Source organism: Podarcis muralis, chromosome 16 (genome assembly GCF_964188315.1).
Source record: "Podarcis muralis chromosome 16, rPodMur119.hap1.1, whole genome shotgun sequence".
Lineage (NCBI taxonomy): Eukaryota > Metazoa > Chordata > Lepidosauria > Squamata > Lacertidae > Podarcis > Podarcis muralis.
The window spans coordinates 8,232,466-8,253,735 of NC_135670.1; the positions used below are offsets into that span (position 1 = coordinate 8,232,466).

Here is a 21,270-nt window from a genome sequence, read left to right on the forward strand (position 1 = left end):
TGGACGCTTTAGCTGAGATTCCTGCATCGCAGAGGGTTGGACTAGATGACCCCTGGCGTCCCTTCCGATTTTACGGTATAACACACATGGTGTAGTCAAGTCCATTCATTTGACTTGCCCCGAGTAGGATTACCATTGGATACAACCCTTCAATTTCTTCCCAAGACGAGATTTTAGCACCCCCAACCCGTTCACTCCATTACAGGCCGTTCTGCTTTCTCACTGCCAAGTCCACGGATTCAACAGAAATTTCACAGAAGAAAGCTGTGTTTTAATGAAGGCAGTATGGGAGAAACAGACAAACACACACACAGCCCTCCAAACAGAGTGGGTGGAGTAAAACGCCTTTTATTTGGGCCGCTCCATTCCCATCTCATTAAGCAATTTGGCACGGTCAGCCCCATCCGTGTTTTCATCTGGCGAGAAAGGAATGCAAGGGAGCATTTATTCCGAGGGCTCCGTGCGAAGGAAGGATTCCGCCGCCCACATCCTTTCATCGAGACCCTCTGCGTAGGAAAAAAAGCCCAAAAACGGCCGCAAAGAAAGAACGTCAAAGCAGCAAACTGGTGGTGCTCGGCCAATGGCAAAACGGAGAAGGCGAAATAATTGCTGCAAGCCACCCAACCCGTCCCATTCTTCGCAGGTCGAACCCAACCAAAGAGCCAGCCTCTTTGCTGGGTATCGTAAATGCGGCTTTGGAAACAGCCTCTTGGCAGATCCACAGCGTTCCTCAGAAACTTAAAACGGGGATTCCTTCCTCGGGAGATTGGTCAACCCCATCTTATTTATTCTGAGTATTTGTACTCCGTTCTTCAGCCAGAAAGGCTCCCCAAGTGGCTTGTGTACAACCAATTATAACAAAACAGTCTTGCAAGCTTAACATTTTTAAACAAAACAAGAATTATCAAACTTGGCCACCAATTCTTAAACCGGTTGTTCTTATGAAGGCCAGCTTCTACTGTTCAGGGTTAGGAGATGGCCTGATGCAGCAGCTCCTTTGGGAAAGCTGACGGAACGAACTCTCCTTCTCAGCTCTCCTTTGCTGTCCTAGAATCGTGGAATTGTGAAGTTGGAAAGGGACCCCAAGGGTCATCTAGTCCAACCCGCTGTAACGTAGGAATCTTTCGCCCAATGTGGGACTCCAACCCACGATAGAGTTTGGATTTGATATCCTGCCTTTCACTCCCTTTAAGGAGTCTCAAAGCGGCTAACATTCTCCTTTCCCTTCCTCCCCCACAACAAACACTCTGTGAGGTGAGTGGGGCTGAGAGACTTCAGAGAAGTGTGACTGGCCCAAGGTCACCCAGCAGCTGCTTGTGGAGGAGCGGGGAAGCGAACCCGGTTCACCAGATTACGAGTCTACCGCTTTTAACCACTACGCCACACTGGCTCTCCGATGCTGAGATTAAAAATCCCACGGAGCAAGCTTCTGCTCTGGAGGACAGGACTTCAACCAACGTTCCAAGTTACAAGGAAGGAGATTCTGACTCAATATCAGGAAGGGCTGACACTAAGAGCTGTTTGACAGTGGAATATAGACTCCCATGAACAGTGTTCGAAACTCCCATTGTTCTAGGCGCATTTTGCGACGGGGAACATCATGAGCAGTTTCCGAGCTTTGGGCACAGTACTGCACCTAAGATTTCAGATTAAAACTGCAGGATGGAGAGGGGCTTTTCCTGCCTCCCCACTTCTAGCTACTCTCTGAAGACTGGAGAAGAGACCCTCTTAAGAATATTAGGGGGAGTGGGCAGGGGAAGGACTAGACCAGGCATGTCCAAAGTCCGCTTTGGGGGGCCTAATCCGGCCCGCGGTCGATTTAACCTGGCCCCCGTGGCAGTATATCTCACGCATGTTCACTTCATCAAATCTGGCCCTCTCTGAAAAAAGTTTGGGAACCCCTGAACTAGACCATGTGAAAAGTGAACATAATATTTTAGCTGCAGTTCATTCATTTTCAGCTTTGTATTCTTGTTATTAAAAAGTGTGCCTATATGTTCCAGGTTTAAGGTGCCATTTAGCTCCTAGCTTTCGTTTCTCAGAGGGATCGCCTCTCCTGGTATGCCCTGCGGAGGCACAAGGTGGTTAGATTGGTCTCAACTAGGGCCAGGGCCTTTTCAGTACTGGCCCCGACTTGGTGGAATGCTCTGTCACAAGAGACCAGGGCCCTGCGGGACTTGACATCTTTCCACAGGGCCTGCAGGACAGAGCTGTTCCGCCTGGCCTTTGGTTTGGACTCAGTCTGACCCTTATGTTTCCCTCCCCTTATGGTTTTGATCTATGGGCTACTTTTTAAATGAGACTGCATTTTAGATTGCATTTTAACCTGTATTTTAAACTGGGTTTTTTTTTTATCCTATTATGTTTTTACTGTAATTTTACTGGTGTTAGCCGCTGTGAGCCCAGCTCTGGCCAGGGTATAAATAATAATAATTATTATTATTATTATTATTATTATTATTATTATTATTATTATTATTATTATTTCTATCGCTGCCCATGAGAGGTTGTGGACTCCTTGGAGGTTTCTAAGCAGAGGTTGGATGGCCACATGTCCTGGATGCTTCAGTTGATATTCCTGCATTCCAGGGGGTTCGACTAGATGGCCTTTGGGGACCCCTTCCAACTCTATGATTCTGAGATTTGATGCTCTACTGACTGAAGGGAGAGGAGGCCTGATGGAGCCGGCCTGTCATCTTCCCCAAAAAACAGCCACAGGGAAGGGGAGGGAGGGCATCTTCAAGGCACGTACCACGAGACATCTTTTTCGCACGCTTCCCAAATCCCTTGCAGTGCTGTGCACATGGGAAGGAGGGTCCAGAGGGGTGGAAATTTTGAAAAAACGGGACGGCGACTGCTATACGCCAAGTTAAGAAACTGTATGCTGAACTTCCGTTTAAAAACCGCTCTGGATATCAAAGCTGCTTTCGTTTCCACTCGCCGCCCCCGAGTATTTTCCAGCCAGCGAAAACGGCTTGGGTCGTGGGCGTCTCAAGTACCCACCAGCCTCCCAGAGACAGGAAACGGTTTAAGAACAAAAGCTGCTCAAGTCAACAAGCGACCGGTACTGAGCATTCGCAAACGCCTTAATGCAATCAAGGGAGGTGGTCTGATCACTGAGGTCCCACTTTTAAATGAAAACATAACCTATTTTATGGCTGGGGAAATTTGTTCTGAGTCCAACGTCTCAGTCGTTCTTTGTCCGCAGTCATCTCAACTGCCCCCTGCAAAGGTCCGTAGCTGCAGCTCCACACTTGTGATAATTCCCTTAAAGGTAAAGGGACCCCTGACCATTAGATCCAGTCGTGGCCGACTCTGGGGTTGCGGCACTCATCTCGCTTTATTGGCCGAGGGAGCCGGCGTACAGCTTCCGGGTCGTGGCCAGCATGACAAAGCCGCTTCTGGCGAACCAGAGCAGTGCATGGAAACACCATTTACCTTCCCGCCAGAGTGGTACCTATTTATCTACTTGCACTTTGACATGCTTTCGAACTGCTAGGTTGGCAGGAGCAGGGACCAAGCAACGGGAGCTCACCCCGTCAAGGGGATTTAAACCGCCGACCTTCTGATCTGCAAGTCCTAGGCTCTGTGGTTTAACCCACAGCGCCACCCGCGTCCTTACACTAGCCCAAAAATGACCCGGTGCTGAAATTCAACAGGGGCAGACTGGAAATTCACAATTGCTGGTTAACATAAAATCATAGACACCCACCCACCCACACCCCAGGGTCAGGTAGTCCAACCCAATGCAATGCAAGAGTCTTTTGCCCAATTTCTCATGCACCAAACATAGGTCTACGTTCTGTTTACACCAGGCCCATGAGTTTAACCATCTGTTAATACAGGGACAGGGAACCTGCAGCTCGCAAGGTCTTGCTGGATGCAACACCCGTCATCCCTGACTAGACCTGACGCAAGTTGCAGTCCAGAAATGTGCATCTAGAAGGTCAAAGATTCCTCATCCCTAATTAGCAGAACAAGATTCACAGACACACAACCAACGTTCTGCACTCTGGCCTGGCAAAATGCTTCTGCGCAACTCAAGAATACAGACACCAGCAGGTTGTTCCTAAAACATGTCAGTTTAATGAAAGATACCTCCTAGATTATTCTCTCTGTATCAAGCAAGCTTACAGCAGATTCATGAACACAGCTATTTTACATTGTCTCTCTCAGCCTCACGTGCTTCAATGGAAAAGGATCATTTCCCCCAATAAAAGCTGCGTCTGCGTCAATTGATCCACAACACCGGTTTTGTGCAACTTTCACTTGAGCAAAACCCACAGAATTACCCCACCCCGGGCAGGTGAGAAAAAAACCTTTGGCACTTAAGACAGGGAATGCAAGAATTCCCCCCCCACACACACACACACAAAAAAAAAACCCCCAAAGGTGGCCCTGAAATGTTCTCCCCAAAGTGCTTGGGCTGGTCAAGGAAAGGAGGCAACCAAAATTTAAAAGTGTTTGACTCACTCAACCCAACCAACCACACCACACCACACGGTACAAAACACATACACACAAACACACACACGGTTGGTGAGCCCTTTTGAAACAGTCAAGGCACCAACATTTTAAGGCAAGACGGTTAACGAGCTGTGGAGATGGCAGAGAAGTATTTTGGCACCAGAAAGCAGTTTGTTGTTGCTGGGTTTTTTTAAAAAGAGCAAACTGATTTGTAAAACATGGCAAAGGGTTGTGTACAAGGGCCCTGGGTACATCGCTTTGAGATATCAATCACACCGGAGGGGGTGTGGTTGTGCAAGGAACCACATAAGGAGGGGTGGTGACAACTCAGTTGCACGAAAGACCATGCCACCAGCCGGTGTAACGATATTCCAATCGCACAAGCGGTTGTGTTGTGATTCCTCCAGGGCGCAGCATTCAAACTCTCCCCTCTGCTGCCGCAAGAGCCCTTGCTCCAGCATGCAGAGGGTGACAAGATGCAGCCTGACTGCCCGTTTCTGAGACCTGCTTAATTCTTAAAACCCAGGGAAGGATTGTCAAGCCATCCCCACGCCAAATTTGGCTATGGTTTTATCTTCATAGCTACGTACTCACAAGAGGGCATAAGCACTTAACACCCCACCAAACACTCTGACCTTGCGCCCAACAGCAGAGGCGCCCCAGGCAAGCAGGCCTAGAGCACAGCTAGGCCCAAAGGGCGCCTGAGATTGTGGGAACAGCCAGAGTGCAGGTCTAAAACAGCGTTCCTATTTTGAGAGGAAGAGGGTAGAATCTTTAAAAAGGAGATAAGCCTGTTTATCCCAAGTTTTGGACCTGGGTTCTAACATATAGGAACCCCACCAGCAGGGGGAAATCAACAGAGTAGGATGAATTCCTGGAGGGGATAACATAACAAAACAAAAAAACAGGCTTGTGGGGTTTTTTGCAGGAATAGTGTGTGCGCGTTGTCGCCCTCTCCCTTCCATGTCACCAGACTGTCTCTGTTTTCTGCTATTTTTGCCTCTGGGGGAGATCTTTGGGGATGTCTGTGAAAATTATTGCTTGCCTGCCTTGGGTTCAGCCTCCTCCCTCGAGTTTCTGAAAGTCAAAGCCCTGCGCGGTTTGGGTCCGAAGGGATCCCTGAGTGAGTTCAGGACACAGATCGAGGGCATCTCTTCGCCCGCCCACAACCCACGCTCCTCCTCCTCCTCAGATCTTGATGAACAGGATGCTGGTGACGAGTGCGAAACCTGCCAGGAGGACGATGACTTTGAGGATGCGCTGCTCGGACGAGTTGAGCTCGTGGGGCAGGATCTCCAGAAAGGTGATGTACACAAAGGTGCCGGTGGCCAGGCCCTCGAGGACGCAGCGCGACAGCTGGTGGAGGGCCGCCAGGGGGGTCTCCGTCAGCACCACCCCCAGCCCGATGCCCAGGGGGGACATGATGGCGAAGAGGAAGAGGCAGGCGGCCACCACGCGGGGGCGCAGCCGCCCCTGCAGGAGCTTGAGGCTGAGGCTGAAGGCGATGACCCCCTTGTGGATCAGCAGGGCCAGGCAGATCTCCAGTGCCTGGGCCTCCTCCTCCTGCAGCCCCACGGCCAGCCCCTCGAAGACGGAATGCAGCGAGAGGGCCAGGAGCAGGACGACCGAGCGGATGGCCGAGTGGGCGTTGAAGTCCACGTGGACGTGGGGGCGGTCCCGGCCGTGCTGGTGCGCCAGAGGCCCGTCGGGCCAGCTCTGGTCCTGGATGGAGGTGGAGGGATTCGCGGCCGCGCCAAGGAGGGCCTGGGTCTCTTCCAGGGATCCCGCTGGGTCTTTGTAGGCCAAGACGATCTGCTCCAGGACCAGGACTAGGAAGAAGCCCATGGCCAAGATGAACTCCTGCAGGGGGAAATGGAGCTGCGGGAAGGAAGGGAAAGGTGTGAGCACAGGGTCAGAGGCAGAGGTTTGTTAAGGTAAAGGGTAAAGGGATCCCTGACCATTAGGTCCAGTCGTGACCGACTCTGGGGTTGCGGCGCTCATCTCGCTTTATTGGACGAGGGAGCCGGTGTACAGCTTCCGGGTCATGTGGCCAGCATGACGAAGCCGCTTCTGGCGAACCAGAGCAGCGCACAGAAACGCCGTTTACCTTCCCGCTAGAGTTGTACCTATTTATCTACTTGCACTTTGACGTGCTTTCGAACTGCTAGGTGGGCAGGAGCAGGGTCTGATCAACGGGAGCTCACCCCGTTGCGGGGATTCGAACCACCGACCTTCTGATTGGCAAGTCCTAGGCTCTGTGGTTTAGACCACAGCACCACCTGTGTCCCCCTTTAGTTGGTGTTAGATACCATCTATACATTATTTTCATCACATTTTATTTTAGGGCACTGCAAGTTATAGCTGTGCTTTAAATGGTTGGCGTGAAAGTGTCAATAATAATAATAATAATAATTTTTATTTATCCCCCACCCTCCCCAGCCAAGACCGGGCTCGGGCTGCTAACAATAATAAAAACAAGTTGATTAAAATACAACTTAAAAATATTAAAATACAACATTAAAACATTAAGATGCAGCCTCTTCACAGGAGGAGAAAGGAAAAAAGAAAGAGGGGGAGGGAATCAAATTGATTCTAATCCAATTGATTCTATCCCTGAAGCCTTCGGAGCACAGTGCGAGTTCCCGCTGCGCTCCGCAGGCTTCAGGTTCCTTTCCGCTGAAGCCAGGAGAGTCTATCCCTGAAGCCTGGAGAGTGAGTGGAGCAAGTGGAGTTGGTGCGCACCGACCCCTCTCGTTCTCCAGGCTTCAGCGAAAGCAATGTGAAGCCTCCGGAGCGTGGAGGGAGCGCTCCCTCTGGGCTTTGGAGGCTTCGCGTTGCTATCGCTGAAGCCAAGGAGCCTGCATTCACTCCATAAGACGCACACACATTTCCCCTTAATTTTTGGAGGGGAAAAGGTGTGTCCTATAGAGCGAAAAATACAGCAACTCCTCATAATAGATAAATAACTGGTGGCAAAATCTGGGCCTTCGCTCACCGTGACTCTCAAGTTGTTGAAGGCCTCATTAATACCGGCAAGGTAATCAGGGATCAAGTCCAGGAGACACGTAGCCAGGAAGACACCTCCAGCGAAACAGCTCACCAGGCTTAAAACCTTCCTTCGGAAATCTGTTGGGAGAGCAAGAAGCGTCAGAGCAGGAAAGAGGAGAGAGGAAAAGATGGGGTGAGAGGGCGAGTGGGAAGAATAATATTTTGGTGCTGGTCTGAAATCGCAAAGCCTAGCCTTGCTTCATATCGGGCTACGGAAAGCTGCAAGCGACCGCTATCTGACAAGGACACATCTTGCGTTATGCTTTTAAAACAGTATCAGGAGACGTTTAATCTCAGGGTCATGGATCCAGGCCCCATGCTGGGACAAAAAGATTCCTAAACTGCAGGGGGCTTGACTAGATTCCCCTACAAATCTATTATGGCTTCCCCAAAGAATCTTGGGAAGCGTAGTTTGTTAAGGGGGAGCCGGTAGGAGACACCCCCAATTCCCCACCCAGAGCTACAGGTCCAAGTTCCCTGGTGAAGTGGGATCGATTGTGAAACCGCTGTGGGAAGTGTCGCTCTGTAAGGGGAATAAGGAAGTCTCCTAAGTACTCTCAGCACCCTTAACAAACTACACTTCCCAGGGTTCTTCAGAGGGAGCCATGACTGTTGACTATGCGGCCTAGGACCCACGTACCTACGGGACCACCTCTTCTGGTATGCCCCGCAGAGGACCTTAAGGTCCACAAATGACAACATTTTGAGGTCCCAGGTCGCAAGGTGGTTAGATTGGTCTCAACTAGGGCCAGGGCCTTTTCAGTACTGACCCCGACTTGGTGGAACGCTCTGTCACAAGAGACTAGGGCCCTGCGGGACTTGACATCTTTCCGCAGGGCCTGCAAGACAGAGCTGTTCTGCCTGGCCTTTGGTTTGGACTCAGTCTGACCCTTATCTTTCCCTCCCCTTATCGTTTTGATCTATGGGCTACTTTTAAAAAGAGTCTGCATTTTAACCTGTACAGTGGTACCTCGGGTTAAGTACTTAATTTGTTCCGGAGGTCCGTTCTTAACCTGAAACTGTTCTTAACCTGAAACACCACTTTAGCTAATGGGGCCTCCTGCTGCTGCCGTGCCGCTGCTGCGAGATTTCTGTTCTCATCCTGAAGCAAAGTTCTTAACCTGAAGCACTATTTCTGGGTTAGCGGAGTCTGCAACCTGAAGTGTATGTAACCTGAAGTGTATGTAACCCGAGGCAACCACTGTATTTTAAATTGTTTTTCTTTTTTCTTTTCCCCTATTATGTTTTTACTGTGATTTTATTGGTGTTAGCCGCTCTGAGCCCGGCTCTGGCCAGGGAGGGTGGAGTATAAATAAAATATTATTATTTATTATTATTTCGCCATTCTTTTACCTGATGAGCTGGCTGTGGCTCCCGGCCGCCGGAAGACCCAGAGAGGAAGGAACCCACACAAGAGGGTCACCACCAGTAGCAGAGCCAAAGAGCCCAGCTTCACCTCCAAACCCGTGGCGGAGCGGAGAGCCACCACGTGGGCATAAGGCTCCCACACCATCTCTTCCAGCTGCGTCTCGGGCCTCAACTCGGCGGCCATCGCTCCGGTGCAGAGCTTCTTGGCCAACTCCAGGCTGAGTCCACAAAGCCCCGTAACCTTGTGCTTAACCGCCGTGCAAGTGAGCAGAGGATTCCCCTCAAACTGCCACCATCCTCTTCATCCACTGCCGGGTTTGGGGAACCCCGAGTGATTAGGGTCCAGGAGGTGTTCGTCCTGCAAGGAGGAAGAAAAGAGAGTGAAGCGGCGCTAGGAACCAAAGTGAACAGGGAGCGAAGGTGTTGGCAAGGGGGAAGCATTTTCAAGGGGCACCAGCAGGGAACCCAAACGCTCATTTTGAAAGCCATTGGTGTTGTTGTATTAAAGGTAAAGGGACCCCTGACCATTGGGTCCAGTCGTGACCAACTCTGGGGTTGCGGCGCTCATCTTGCTTTATTGGCTGAGGGAGCAGGCGTTTGTCGGCAGACAGCTTCCAGGTCATGTGGCCAGCATGACTAAGCCGCTTCTGGCGAACCAGAGCAGCGCACGGAAATGCTGTTTACCTTCCCGCAGGAATGGTACCTATTTATCTACTTGCACTTTGTGCTTTCGAACTGCTAGGTTGGCAGGAGCAGGGAGTCTTGGGCTCCTCCAGTAAACTCTCTCTCACAGTTTTGATATATTTATAAACATTCACTCGTGGCATAAACCAAAACTTCATGGGCGAAACTGCATAAACTCTTCATGGGCGCAACATCGCCGACACTTCGTTTGATCAAACTTACCTTTGTTGCTATCTACAGGAGCCTGGCTAAAGGAACTTTAAAGACTGAATCTTCCTTTTGGACACAATTTGAATGAGTTTTCTGTTTGTGGCTTCTGTAGTAGTTCTTGCACATAGCTCTCTCAATTTTTGGATTATTAATATAAGATTTAGAACGTAGAATGGTTTGGTAATGTTTTGTGTGCCGCTTATGTGCTGCTTACTTTATACTGGTTGTTGTATTAGAAGCATAGCTGTCAACATTTCCCTTTTTTTAAGGGAAATTCCCTTATTCTGAATAGGATTCCTCGCAAGAAAAGGGAAAAGTTGACAGCTATGATTAGAAGAAGAAGAAGTTTTATTTATACCCCGCCCTCCCCAGCCAAGACTGGGCTCAGCGCGGCTAACACCAGATATAAAAACAATTGATTAAAATACAACTTGATTAAAATAAAACATTAAAATGCAGCCTCATTTCAGTAGAAACTCACATCAAAAACTTTTTGGGGATGAAAACGTCAAATCTTCACCAAGGCCCGCTATCCAGACTGGTCCTCCGTGGGCCAGAAAAAAGCCAGGGAAGTCCCCAAATAGGAGTTCCATTTAATAATACTATTATTAATTATCCACCCTTCACCCGAAGGGGCCAGGGTGGGTCGCAACAGTTAAAATACAATGTGAAAACAGCTCAAAACAGAGATACTAAAACTTTTGGGTTCACTGCTCCCCTTGGTTCCACAAACGCACAAAAAGCATTATTCAGAATAGTGGTTTCCACAACGCACTAAGGAAGATACAGTGGTACCTCGCAAGACGAATGCCTCGCAAGACAAAAAACTCGCTAGATGAAAGGGTTTTTTGTCTTTTGAGCTGCTTCGCAAGACGATTTTCCCTATGGGCTTGCTTCGCAAGTATTGCAAGTTTGTTTCCTTTTTCTTAACACCGTTAATACAGTTGCGACTTGACTTCGAGGAGCAACTCATAGAACGCGGTGTGGTAGCCTTTTTTGAGGTTTTTAAAGACTTTGGTGATTTTTGAAGCTTTTCCAAAAGTTTCCCAACATCGTGCTTCGCAAGACGAAAAAAATCGCAAGGTGACAAAACTCGCGGAACAAATTAATTTCGCCTTGCGAGGCCCCACTGTAATAGCACAACAAAACTGGAAACAGGAACAATTAATTGCACAATTACTCAAAATCCGGTTACAACTATTTTGTCTATTCAACAAAACTGATGATCCAGTGATGCCAGCTTTTCAAAGTTTGATAGTCCTTGGCACCTCCAGCTGCCCCCCCTGCCCCCCTTGCCTCTTAGCAAATAACCCAGAGATACATTTTAAATAAAAGGACACATTCTACTCATGTAAAAACACACTGATTCCTGGACCATCCGCAGACCGGATTTAGAAGGCGATTGGGCCGGATCCGGCCCACGGACCTTAGGTTGCCTACCGCTGCTCTAAGCTGTATCCTACACTTCCTTATTAGCAGTTGTGACCGCTTAAAACAAATTTTTATTTCGTTTTCTTTTCCGTAACTCCTTAGTTGTTACTGGAATTCAATTGGTTGAATCTCTGTAGAAAACATAAAATGCTTTTAAAATTACAGTAGCCTTCTCCCACCATCAACAGCCATTCCAGGAAATGGATTCCCCTTCTCCTGTCCGCAAGTGGGGGGGGGGGACCTAAAAACTAAGAACCCAAAGAACAGGGGCGCTGGAGGAATGGCAGACGCAGTTGATGGACTACATGGAATTAGCTGAAATGACCGGCAGAATCCGAGATTTGGATGAAGAATCAGTTGAGGGTGATTGGAAAAAATTTAAAGACTATTTGCAAAAATATTATAAGTTGTATGAATCTTAAGATAGTGCATGTTATTGGAAATGTTATGCTTTAGCAAATTTGATTAAGCAAATGGTAAAATAAGTCACAAATGAGAAAAGATGACAAGTGAACCAAACATATTATGTTTATTTTAAAGGTATTATAATTGAGATACAACATATTGAATACGGAGACATAATAACTGAAAGTTGCAACAAGGTTTGAAACAAGGTAACAAATTGCTGATATTGTTATTACAAAGAACGCAGATTCGGAAGGTGTGGGGAGGTCAAAAGAGGATTTACGGAAAGTGGAATGTTTATATATTTATAAACTCATTAAGGTTTTTTCCTTTTTTTACGTTCAAAAAAAATCAAAAAATTGTTTCTTGTATTTGGTTTCTTCTGTACTATTTGGAATGTATAAAACCACGAAAAGAAATGTAATAAAAAATATTTTTTTTAAAAAAAAAAAGAACCCAAAGAACAGGGGGAGGAGGGAAAGAGATCTTTTTCCAGCCTCTCCTTGTTGGAGCTCGCACTAGAAAGGGCAGATTACGGATCAGCAGATCCTAAACCGTATTCTGGGAACTTCCTGGCCTCTGTTGCTGTAAGTGAGTCATGAGGCCGGCAGATTCCGGTAATGTTTCTCCCGCCCAAACAGAGGGGGAAGGAGCAGCTTTCGGACTCGGATATGCATTGACTGCTACTGCTGCAAAAACTGCATAGCATGGGTAGGCAAACTGAGGCCTGGGGGCTGGATCCGGCCCAATCGCCTTCTAAATCCGGCCCGCGGACGGTCTGGGAATCAGTGTGTTTTTACATGAGTAGAATGTGTGCTTTTATTTAAAATGCATCTCTGGGTTATTTGTGGGGCATAGGAATTCGTTCGCTGTTGTTTTATCAAAATATAGTCCGGCCCCCAACAAGGTCTGAGGGACAGTAGACCGGCCCCCTGCTGAAAAGGTTTGCTGACTCCTGCTGCACAGTGCCAGGACTCTGGCCGGTTCAAAAGGGATCCCGCTGCCGTCCAGTGCATTCGCTTACTACTACTAATAATAATAATAATTTATTTATTCCCCGGCCACTCTTGAACTAGACTTGGTAACCAGAAAAGGCTAATATTCTTTATGTGAAAGCAAAATTAACGACACTTTTCTTCTCATGACTAAAGGTAAAGGGACCCCTGACCATGAGGTCCAGTCGCAGATGACTCAGGAGTTGCGGCGCTCATCTTGCTTTACTGGCCGAGGGAGCCAGCGTACAGCTTCTGGGTCATGTGGCCCGCAATACAATAATCTATTAAACATTAAAAGCTTCCCTAAACAGGGCTGCCTTCAGATGTCTTCTAAAAGTTTGGTAGTTGTTTATCTCTTTGACATCTGGTGGGAGGGCGTTCCACAGGGTGGGTGCCACTACTGAGAAGGCCCTCTGCCTGGTCCCTGTAACTTGGCTACTCACAGTGAGGGAACCGCCAGAAGGCCCTTGGCGCTGGACCTCAGTGTCCAGGTAGAACGATGGGGGTGGATATTTCCCCTTACTTTTTAGGAAGAAAAAAGTGTGTCTTATGGAGTGAAAAATACGGTAAATTAATTGCATTAATTTGCAATGCCCTTAACAATTTGGGTTCAGGGTTCCTCACGGACCTGCCTAGTTCCTTATATCTCTACCTGATCTGAGTGGAGATTCGAACCCAGGTTTCTCCCAGGTTAGGCCCAACACCCTGACCAACACATCAAAATGTTATACTTCTGGTGCTTAACTTTTTGTTCCGGGAGAGATTTTAAACCATTTCTGATTTTTATGGTTCGTATTCAAACAGGCTTGCTCATTATTGTCTTTGCTGAACCCGATATACCCCATTCAGAGGGAATTGCGATAAAGCGGGATATAAATTTTCAACATAGCATAAATAAATAAACTCCTGTTAAGTAAATAAAAATAAGTGCATTCACTAGGAAAAATACAATATTCCAAACAAGCATTATAGCAAGGGAATGACTTGCAAAGTGTGCATTATCAGGCAAAAACTGCATACAAAAATAAAAATAAAAAGGTAAAGGTACCCCTGCCCGTACGGGCCAGTCTTGACAGACTCTGGGATTGTGCACCCATCTCACTCAAGAGGCTGGGGGCCAGCGCTGTCTGGAGACACTTCCGGGTCACGTGGCCAGCGTGACAAAGCTGCATCTGGCGAGACAGAGCCACACACGGAAACGCCGTTTACCTTCCCGCTGGTAAGCGGTCCCTATTTATCTACTTGCACCCGGGGGTGCTTTCGAACTGCTAGGTTGGCAGGTGCTGGGACCGAGCAGCGGGAGCGCACCCCACCGCGGGGATTCGAGCCGCCGACCTTTTGATCGGCAAGCCCTAGGCTTGAATAATAATTCAAACTAAAATGTTGATGAGTTTATATAAGGACTTAAAAAATATCCCAAACTGAAATGGAAATGTAGATGTGTGGATTTAAGATTGGAAAAACAAATACTGAAATTGCCGGATTCACTTTTGCCTCGTCTCTTATCAGCCACCTGGCTGCACAGACCGCGGTCATCAAAAGAGGAAGGAGGAAAGTTACCGTAATTCTGCCTAAGCCAGCCTTATCAACAATCCAGATGTTTTGGGCCACAACCTCCCACCATCCCTGACCATGCTTGTTGGCTGAGCAAGAAACATCTTGAACCCAGGTCTTAGCAGTCCTAGTTGGACACGCTTATCCAATTTTTGCCAGGCAGTAGTGGGAGCAGGAGCAAAAAATCATCTTTGTATACAGTGGTACCTTGGGTTAAGTACTTAGTATTTTTTGCTCTATAAGACTCACTTTTTCCCTCCTAAAAAGTAAGAGGAAATGTGTGTGCGTCTTATGGAGCGAATGCAGGCTGCGCAGCTATCCCAGAAGCCAGAACAGCAAGAGGGATTGCTGCTTTCACTACTCAGCTATCCCTCTTGCTGTTCGGGCTTCTGAGATTCAGAAAAAAGAAATTATTGTTTTCTCCTCCAGAAACTAGGTGCGTCTTATAGTGAAAAATACGGTAATTCGTTCCGGAGGTCCGTTCTTAACCTGAAACTGTTCTTAACCTGAAGCACCACTTTAGCTAATGGGGCCTCCTGCTGCCGCCGCGCCGCCAGAGCACAATTTCTGTTCTCATCCTGAAGCAAAATTCTTAACCCGAGGTAATATTTCTGGGTATGTAACCTGAAGCGTATGTAACCTGAAGCATATGTAACCCGAGGTACCACTGTATAAGCTTCATAAAGAGGCCCACAAAAGTTCCTAGTCCACAAGAAAAGTCTCTTACTCTGCCTACAGCAGCACAAAGTCACTGGTGGTCTAAATTTGAGACAGAGGAGTGGAGAAGAATTAAAAAAATAGCAGTGTTTCCTGGTTTGATCACCTGGAAGCAGTTTTCAATTCACCCCAGGTGAGAAGTCTGTTATTCGCCCCGGGATCTTTCCACCTCAGGCCACCCAAGTTCCATCACAGGGATTCATACTCTGTCCAAGACTGTATGACACTCATTTTGCCAAACAAAATTTCCAAGCAAATAGGAATTCTGCGATTGGGGTAAATCTCTCCTCTTTGGGGGATTTGGATGAATTCAGTGTCTCAATTTGAATGGCAGACTCCAAAACTAAGATGATATAAAATATTAGCCATCAAAAGGAGGCTATATTTATTTACTTTGAGTCAGAATTTGAACCCTGGCCTGACACACTAACCACTACACCACCGCTGCCTCCAACTTCCATCAGCTCCAGCCTGCATGGTCCATGCTCAGGAATGACAGGAATTACAGTCCAACAATGTCTAGAGGGCCACAGATCGCCCTGTCCTTAAAGAGGAGTTCAGATTCAATGCTTCCTGCCTTTATTTATTTTTGAACTACTTCCGATTTTTCATGGATTTCACAACACCCTTAAAAGGCACAACCGGTGTGCAAGTATATTGTGTTCCTCTCTCAGCCGCAGTTGTCTTGATAACCCCGCACTGCGTTTAGCATTTATGGACTGTAGTCCAAATAAATGGAAACGTGATCCAAACTGGGGCAGATGATGATGATAATAATAATAATAATAATAATAATAATAATAATAATAATTTATTATTTATACCCCGCCCATCTGGCTGAGTCTCCCCAGCCACTCTGGGCGGCTCCCAATCAAATGTTAAAAACAGTACAGCATTAAATATTAAAAACTTCCCTGAACAGGGCTGCCTTCAGATGTCTTTTAAAGATAGGATAGCTGCTTATTTCCTTCACATCTGAAGGGAGGGTGTTCCACAGGGTGGGTGCCACTACCGAGAAGGCCCTCTGCCTGGTTCCCTGTAACCTCACTTCTCGCAATGAAGGAACCACCAGAAGGCCCTCAGCACTGGATCTCAGTGTCCGGGCAGAACGATGGGGGTGGAGATACTCCTTCAGGTATACAGGACCGAGATCCTTTCCAACATGCCAGCATGCATGATGCTTGGCCAGAATCTGCCAGACATGGGGCAGAGGTAAAGGTAAAGGTAAAGGGACCCCTGAATGTTAGGTCCAGTCGCGGACGACTCTGGGGTTGCGGCACTTGCTTTATTGGCCGAGGGAGCCGGCGTACAGCTTCCGGGTCATGTGGCCAGCAGGACTAAGCCGATTCTGGCGAACCAGAGCAGCGCACGGAAAAACCGTTTACCTTCCCGCCAGAGCGGTACCAATTTATCTACTTGCACTTTTTGTGCTTTCAAACTGCTAGGTTGGCAGACGCAAGGACCGAGCAACGGGAGCTCACCCCGTCGCGGGGATTTGAACCGCCGACCTTCTGATCGCAAGCCCTAGGCTCTGTGGTTTAGACCACAGCGCCACTTGCGTCCCGGGGGCAGAGGTGCACAGCATTAATTCCCAGAGTGGTTTAACAATCAATCCTTCTTCAGTAAAAGCCATTGTGGTGTAGTGGTTAGAGCAGGGGTTGGCAACCTAAGGCCCATGGGCCACAAGCGGCCCATGGAGGTCGATTAACCAGCCCATGAACCCCCGCTGCCCGCTCGGTCGGCTCCCGTGCGCTCCGCTAAACCAGCGCAGAGCAGAGTGGGGACCACCTTCCGCGATGCTGGTGCTGGCCGTCTTCCCACTGGCTGCAGGAAGCTCTGCAGACAATGGAAAGCTGTGCACGCCTCCTCCAGGCCAGAAGGAGTGCCGGAAATAGTATTTGCGCATGCATGCGCACTCTGGCCCACCACAGCATCTGCGGGACCATGAACTGGCCGAAGCCACAAAAACTTTGCCGACTCCTGGGTTACAGCATCAGACTAGGCCCAGTCACTGCCTCTCAGCCAAACCTACCTCACAGAGCTGTTGTGGGTAGTAAAGGAGGAGGGGGAGAATCATGGACGCCACCTTGAACTCCTGGGGTGGGGAGAAAGTGGGATATATATGCAATAGAGAAATAAATTGGGAATTGTAGCTCAGGGGGGGTCTCCTCTAAGCCCCCTTAAGTCAGGGTTGCCCCTAAAGAATCCTGGGAGCTGTAGTTTGTTAAGGGTGCAAAGAGTTGTTAAAAAGTAAAGGTAAAGGTACCCCTGCCCGTACGGGCCAGTCTTGACAGACTCTAGGGTTGTGCGCCCATCTCACTCAAGAGGCCGGGGGCCAGCGCTGTCCGGAGACACTTCCGGGTCACGTGGCCAGCGTGACAAAGCTGCTCTGGCGAGCCAGAGCCGCACACGGAAACGCCGTTTACCTTCCCGCTAGTAAGCGGTCCCTATTTATCTACTTGCACCCGGGGGTGCTTTCGAACTGCTAGGTTGGCAGGCGCTGGGACCGAGCAACGGGAGCGCACCCCGCCGCGGGGATTCGAACCGCCGACCATGCGATCGGCAAGTCCTAGGCGCTGAGGTTTTACCCACAGCGCCACCCGCGTCCCATACAAAGAGTTGTTAGGAGACCTCTATTCCCTTCCCATAGTTACAATTCCCAGAGAGGTTTCACCATCAACCCCTCTTCCCAGAGAACTCTGGGAATTGTAGCTCTGTGAAGGGAGAAGGGGGGGGGTGTCCTAATAACTCGCATCACCTTTAGCAAACTACAGTTCCCAGGATTCCTTGGGGAAAGCCATGACTGCTTAAAGCAGTATCAAAGTGCTTTAAATGTGCAGTATGAGTGTGACCTAAATCCTGAATTTAAAGGATTGAAATTAGTCACCTCTTCTGATTTCGGCAGGTATACCCCAAAGTCAGATAGAGCTAGATGCAAGGTAGCCTGAAGATCTCAGTATGCTTTGTGGCCAAGATTGGACGGCGAGTGTTAGAAACTCAGATATATAATTTAATCGCCAAATGGCACCTTAAACCCAGATTATGGTTGCCACAACAGAATGTCTAGGCACTTTTTTTTTGTTACATGAGGTATTATTATTATTGTTGTTAATTTCATTTCTATGCCGCTTTATATTTTAAAGAAAAAATCTCAAAGCCATTTTCAACACATTAAAACATCAAATACAGTGGTACCTCGGGTTGAGTACTTAATTCGTTCTGGAGGTCCGTTCTTAACCTGAAACTGTTCTTAACCTGAAGCCCCACTTTAGCTCATGGGGCCTCCTGCTGCTGCTGTGCCACCAGAGCATGATTTCTGTTCTCATCCTGAAGCAACGTTCTTAACCCAAGGTACTAATTCTGGGTGAGCAGAGTCTGTAACCTGAAGCGTATGTAACCTGAAGTACCACTGTAAAACCAATCCAGAATAAAATGATCCTGGGAATTGTAGTTTACCCCTTACAGAGCTGCAATTCCTAGTACCCGGCACCCTGAACTACAGTTCACAAGGTACTTAGGGAGAGATGGGCTTTAAGGTATGGGGTGTCCGCATCCCACAGTACAACCATTAATGGACCAAACATATGCCATGTCTAGCAATATCAAGGGGTCTACTCAGAGCAGGGCTAACACTGAATACAGTACAAGCTTTATAAGTAAGCATTAATTGAATTTTAGACTAAAATTTGGTGTGTATACCCACTTACCTGGGAGTAAGCCCCATTGAATTCAACAGGCTTTACTTCAAAGTACAGATTTGAAGGAGAAAGGCCTGTAGCTCAAGGGTAGAGCAGACACACAAAAGGTCTCAGGTCCAATCCTGGTACAGCTAGGAAAGACTCCCTGCCTAAAACCCTGGAGAACTGCTGCCAGTCCGTGTGGGCAATACTGAGCTAGATAGACCAATGGCCATATGAAGGCTACGTCCTACACTCCTATTTGGTCCCATGGGGGCTGGAATCTTGCAATTATTTTTAAGGGAGGGGCATAGTTCTGTATGTTTGGCGTAAAGTCCCAGGTCCAACCCTTAAAATCACTCCCTCCCTGAAACGCTGGAGAGCCGCTGCCGGTCAGTGCAGACAATACTAGGCTAAATGGGCCGGTGTAAGATGGGGCGATCCAGAAATCTTACACGACCCCCGTCATCTACCACCCCCAAAAAATAGGAGGCCAAGGGGCAGAGACCGGTCTAGAGCCCCCGAAGCCCCGCTCCTGCCCTCGCGGCCTTGATCCGCGTCGCCGAACTCACCTCCTCCGGCCCCGTCGCCTCCCAACTCAACACAAGCTCCGTAGGAGTCGGGACGTTCCAAAAGGCGGGGCGATGCGAACAAGAGAAGTCCCCCACCGCCAATGGGAACGTCGGGCCAGCCGGCCGTGTCACAGGAACATTCGAAAGGGCGGGGCGCAGAAGAGGAAAAAGCGCCCTGTCGGCCAATGGGAGCCCCGGTGACGCTTCTTCGATGTCTGGGCGTTCGAAAGTGGGCGGGGGGAAAAAAGATGTCCTCTTAACCAATGGGAGCTTGAGGAAGGCGGGCAGAGCCGTATGATTTGAGCCAATAAGAAGAAGGCAAGCGTTGGTTTTCAATTTCTCCCTCTCCCGGGCCTCTGCAACAAGGCTTGGTTTTGTTTTGTTTTGTTTTGTTTTGCTTTACACTCACATAAAGTAATATACATACATTATGTGAGTGTAAAGCAAAACAAAACAAAGTTAAATATAGTTAGATCCAGTGCTCCTCCTCAGAGTAAACCCATTGAAGCTAATGTACGCGACTGACAGGCTGAATGGGTCTACTCAGCGCAGGACTAGCATTAGATACACACACGTGTGTATATATATATAATCGCAATACTCAGCTATATAGACCAGATGTCATATTAAGGCAGTTTCCTATCCTCCTATTTGCTCCGTTCCATAAGGACTAGAATCTTGCAAATTCTTTTTAAGGGAAGGCTGCCAGTCAGTGTGTAGACAATATTGAGGTATATATTTCACATTTCCGCTTTAAGGCGCTTTGCACTTTCAGATTAAGATAAAACAGGCATAGGCAAACTCGGTTCTCCAGATGTTTTTGGACTACAACTCCCATCATCCCTAGCTAACAGGACCAGTGGTCAGGGATGATGGGAATTGTAGTCCTAAAACATCTGGAGAGCCAAATTTGCCTATGCCTGAGATAAAATAATTAGGCAGATCTGATTTATCTGGTAGTGTGAGGTTGAGCAGTTTTTATCCTTTTTGTTGTAAGACAAATAGAACAGGCTTCGTCAACCTGGGGCCCTCCAGATGTTTTGGGCTGATGGGAGTTGTAGTTCAAAACATTTGGAGAGCAAATGTTGGCAAAAGCTGGCGTAAAGTAGGAGTGGTACCTTTCCAACCAAGGCCCCATCTGCACCATACCACTTTAAACAGCCATGACTTTCTCCAGAGAATAATGGGAACTGTAGTTTGTTAAGATGAGAGTTGTTAGGAAGCCCCCTCTTCCCCAATCAGAGCTACAGTTCCCAGAGCCCCTGGGAAGAAGAATTGATTGTTAAACCGCACTCAAGAGCAGACTCCCTGAAACGCTCTCGACAGCCATCTGCCCAAGCTTGGAATATTTGCAATTACAACTGACTACAATGTGTTGTCTATGTGCTCATTTTCTTCCCCGTTTACTGAAATCATGGCAATCCAGCTGTTTACTGCTTCATTTTGAAGCATTTCACATGCATGCCAAGAACAGGGGAAGCGGCTTAATCCTGTTTGATATAATTTTCTCCCTTCTCCCATTTTCTTTTAACATATCTGGGTTGTTGTTGTTGTTTAGTCGTTTAGTCGTGTCCGACTCTTCGTGACCCCCTGGACCAGAGCACGCCAGGCACTCCTGTCTTCCACTGCCTCCCGCAGTTTGGTCATGTTCGTAGCTTCGAGAACACTGTCCCACCATCTCGTCCTCTGCCGTACCCTTCTCCTTGTGCCCTCCATCTTTCCCAACATCAGGGTCTTTTCCAGGGAGTCTTCTCTTCTCATGATATGGCCAAAGTATTGGAGCCTCAGCTTCAGGATCTGTCCTTCCAGTGAGCACTCAGGGCTGATTTCCTTCAGAATGGATGCGTTTGATCTTCTTGCAGTCCATGGGACTCTCAAGAGTCTCCTCCAGCACCACATCTCATAAAAGAAATGGAGTGGCCCTCATAGTCAACAAAAGAGTGGCAAAAGCTGTACTGGGATGCAGTCTCAAAAATGACAGAATGATCTCGATACGAATGCAAGGCAGACCTTTTAACACATCTGGGTAAGCTTGTCTAAACAAAATTGTTTTTAGCAGGCACCAAAAAGCACAGAGTGAAGAAAGTGCCTTCCTGTTGACCATACTGGCTGCCAATTAGTTTTCGGGCTCAGATCAAAGTG

At 48.0% G+C, this 21,270-nt stretch overlaps 1 protein-coding gene across 1 annotated transcript; it reads right to left on the reverse strand.

The window, feature by feature from the left end:
* Window positions 1-4,063: 4,063 nt before the first annotated feature.
* On the reverse strand, window positions 4,064-19,270 carry SLC39A1 (solute carrier family 39 member 1). The gene is made up of 4 exons (XM_077920449.1): window positions 19,129-19,270; window positions 8,869-9,241; window positions 7,463-7,593; window positions 4,064-6,345 (listed from the first exon to the last, which is right to left on the reverse strand). The coding sequence occupies exons 2-4, from the start codon at window positions 9,065-9,067 to the stop codon at window positions 5,656-5,658; spliced, it is 1,020 nt and encodes a 339-aa protein (XP_077776575.1). The 5' UTR covers window positions 9,068-9,241; window positions 19,129-19,270; the 3' UTR covers window positions 4,064-5,655.
* Between the last annotated feature and the right edge of the window lie 2,000 nt (window positions 19,271-21,270).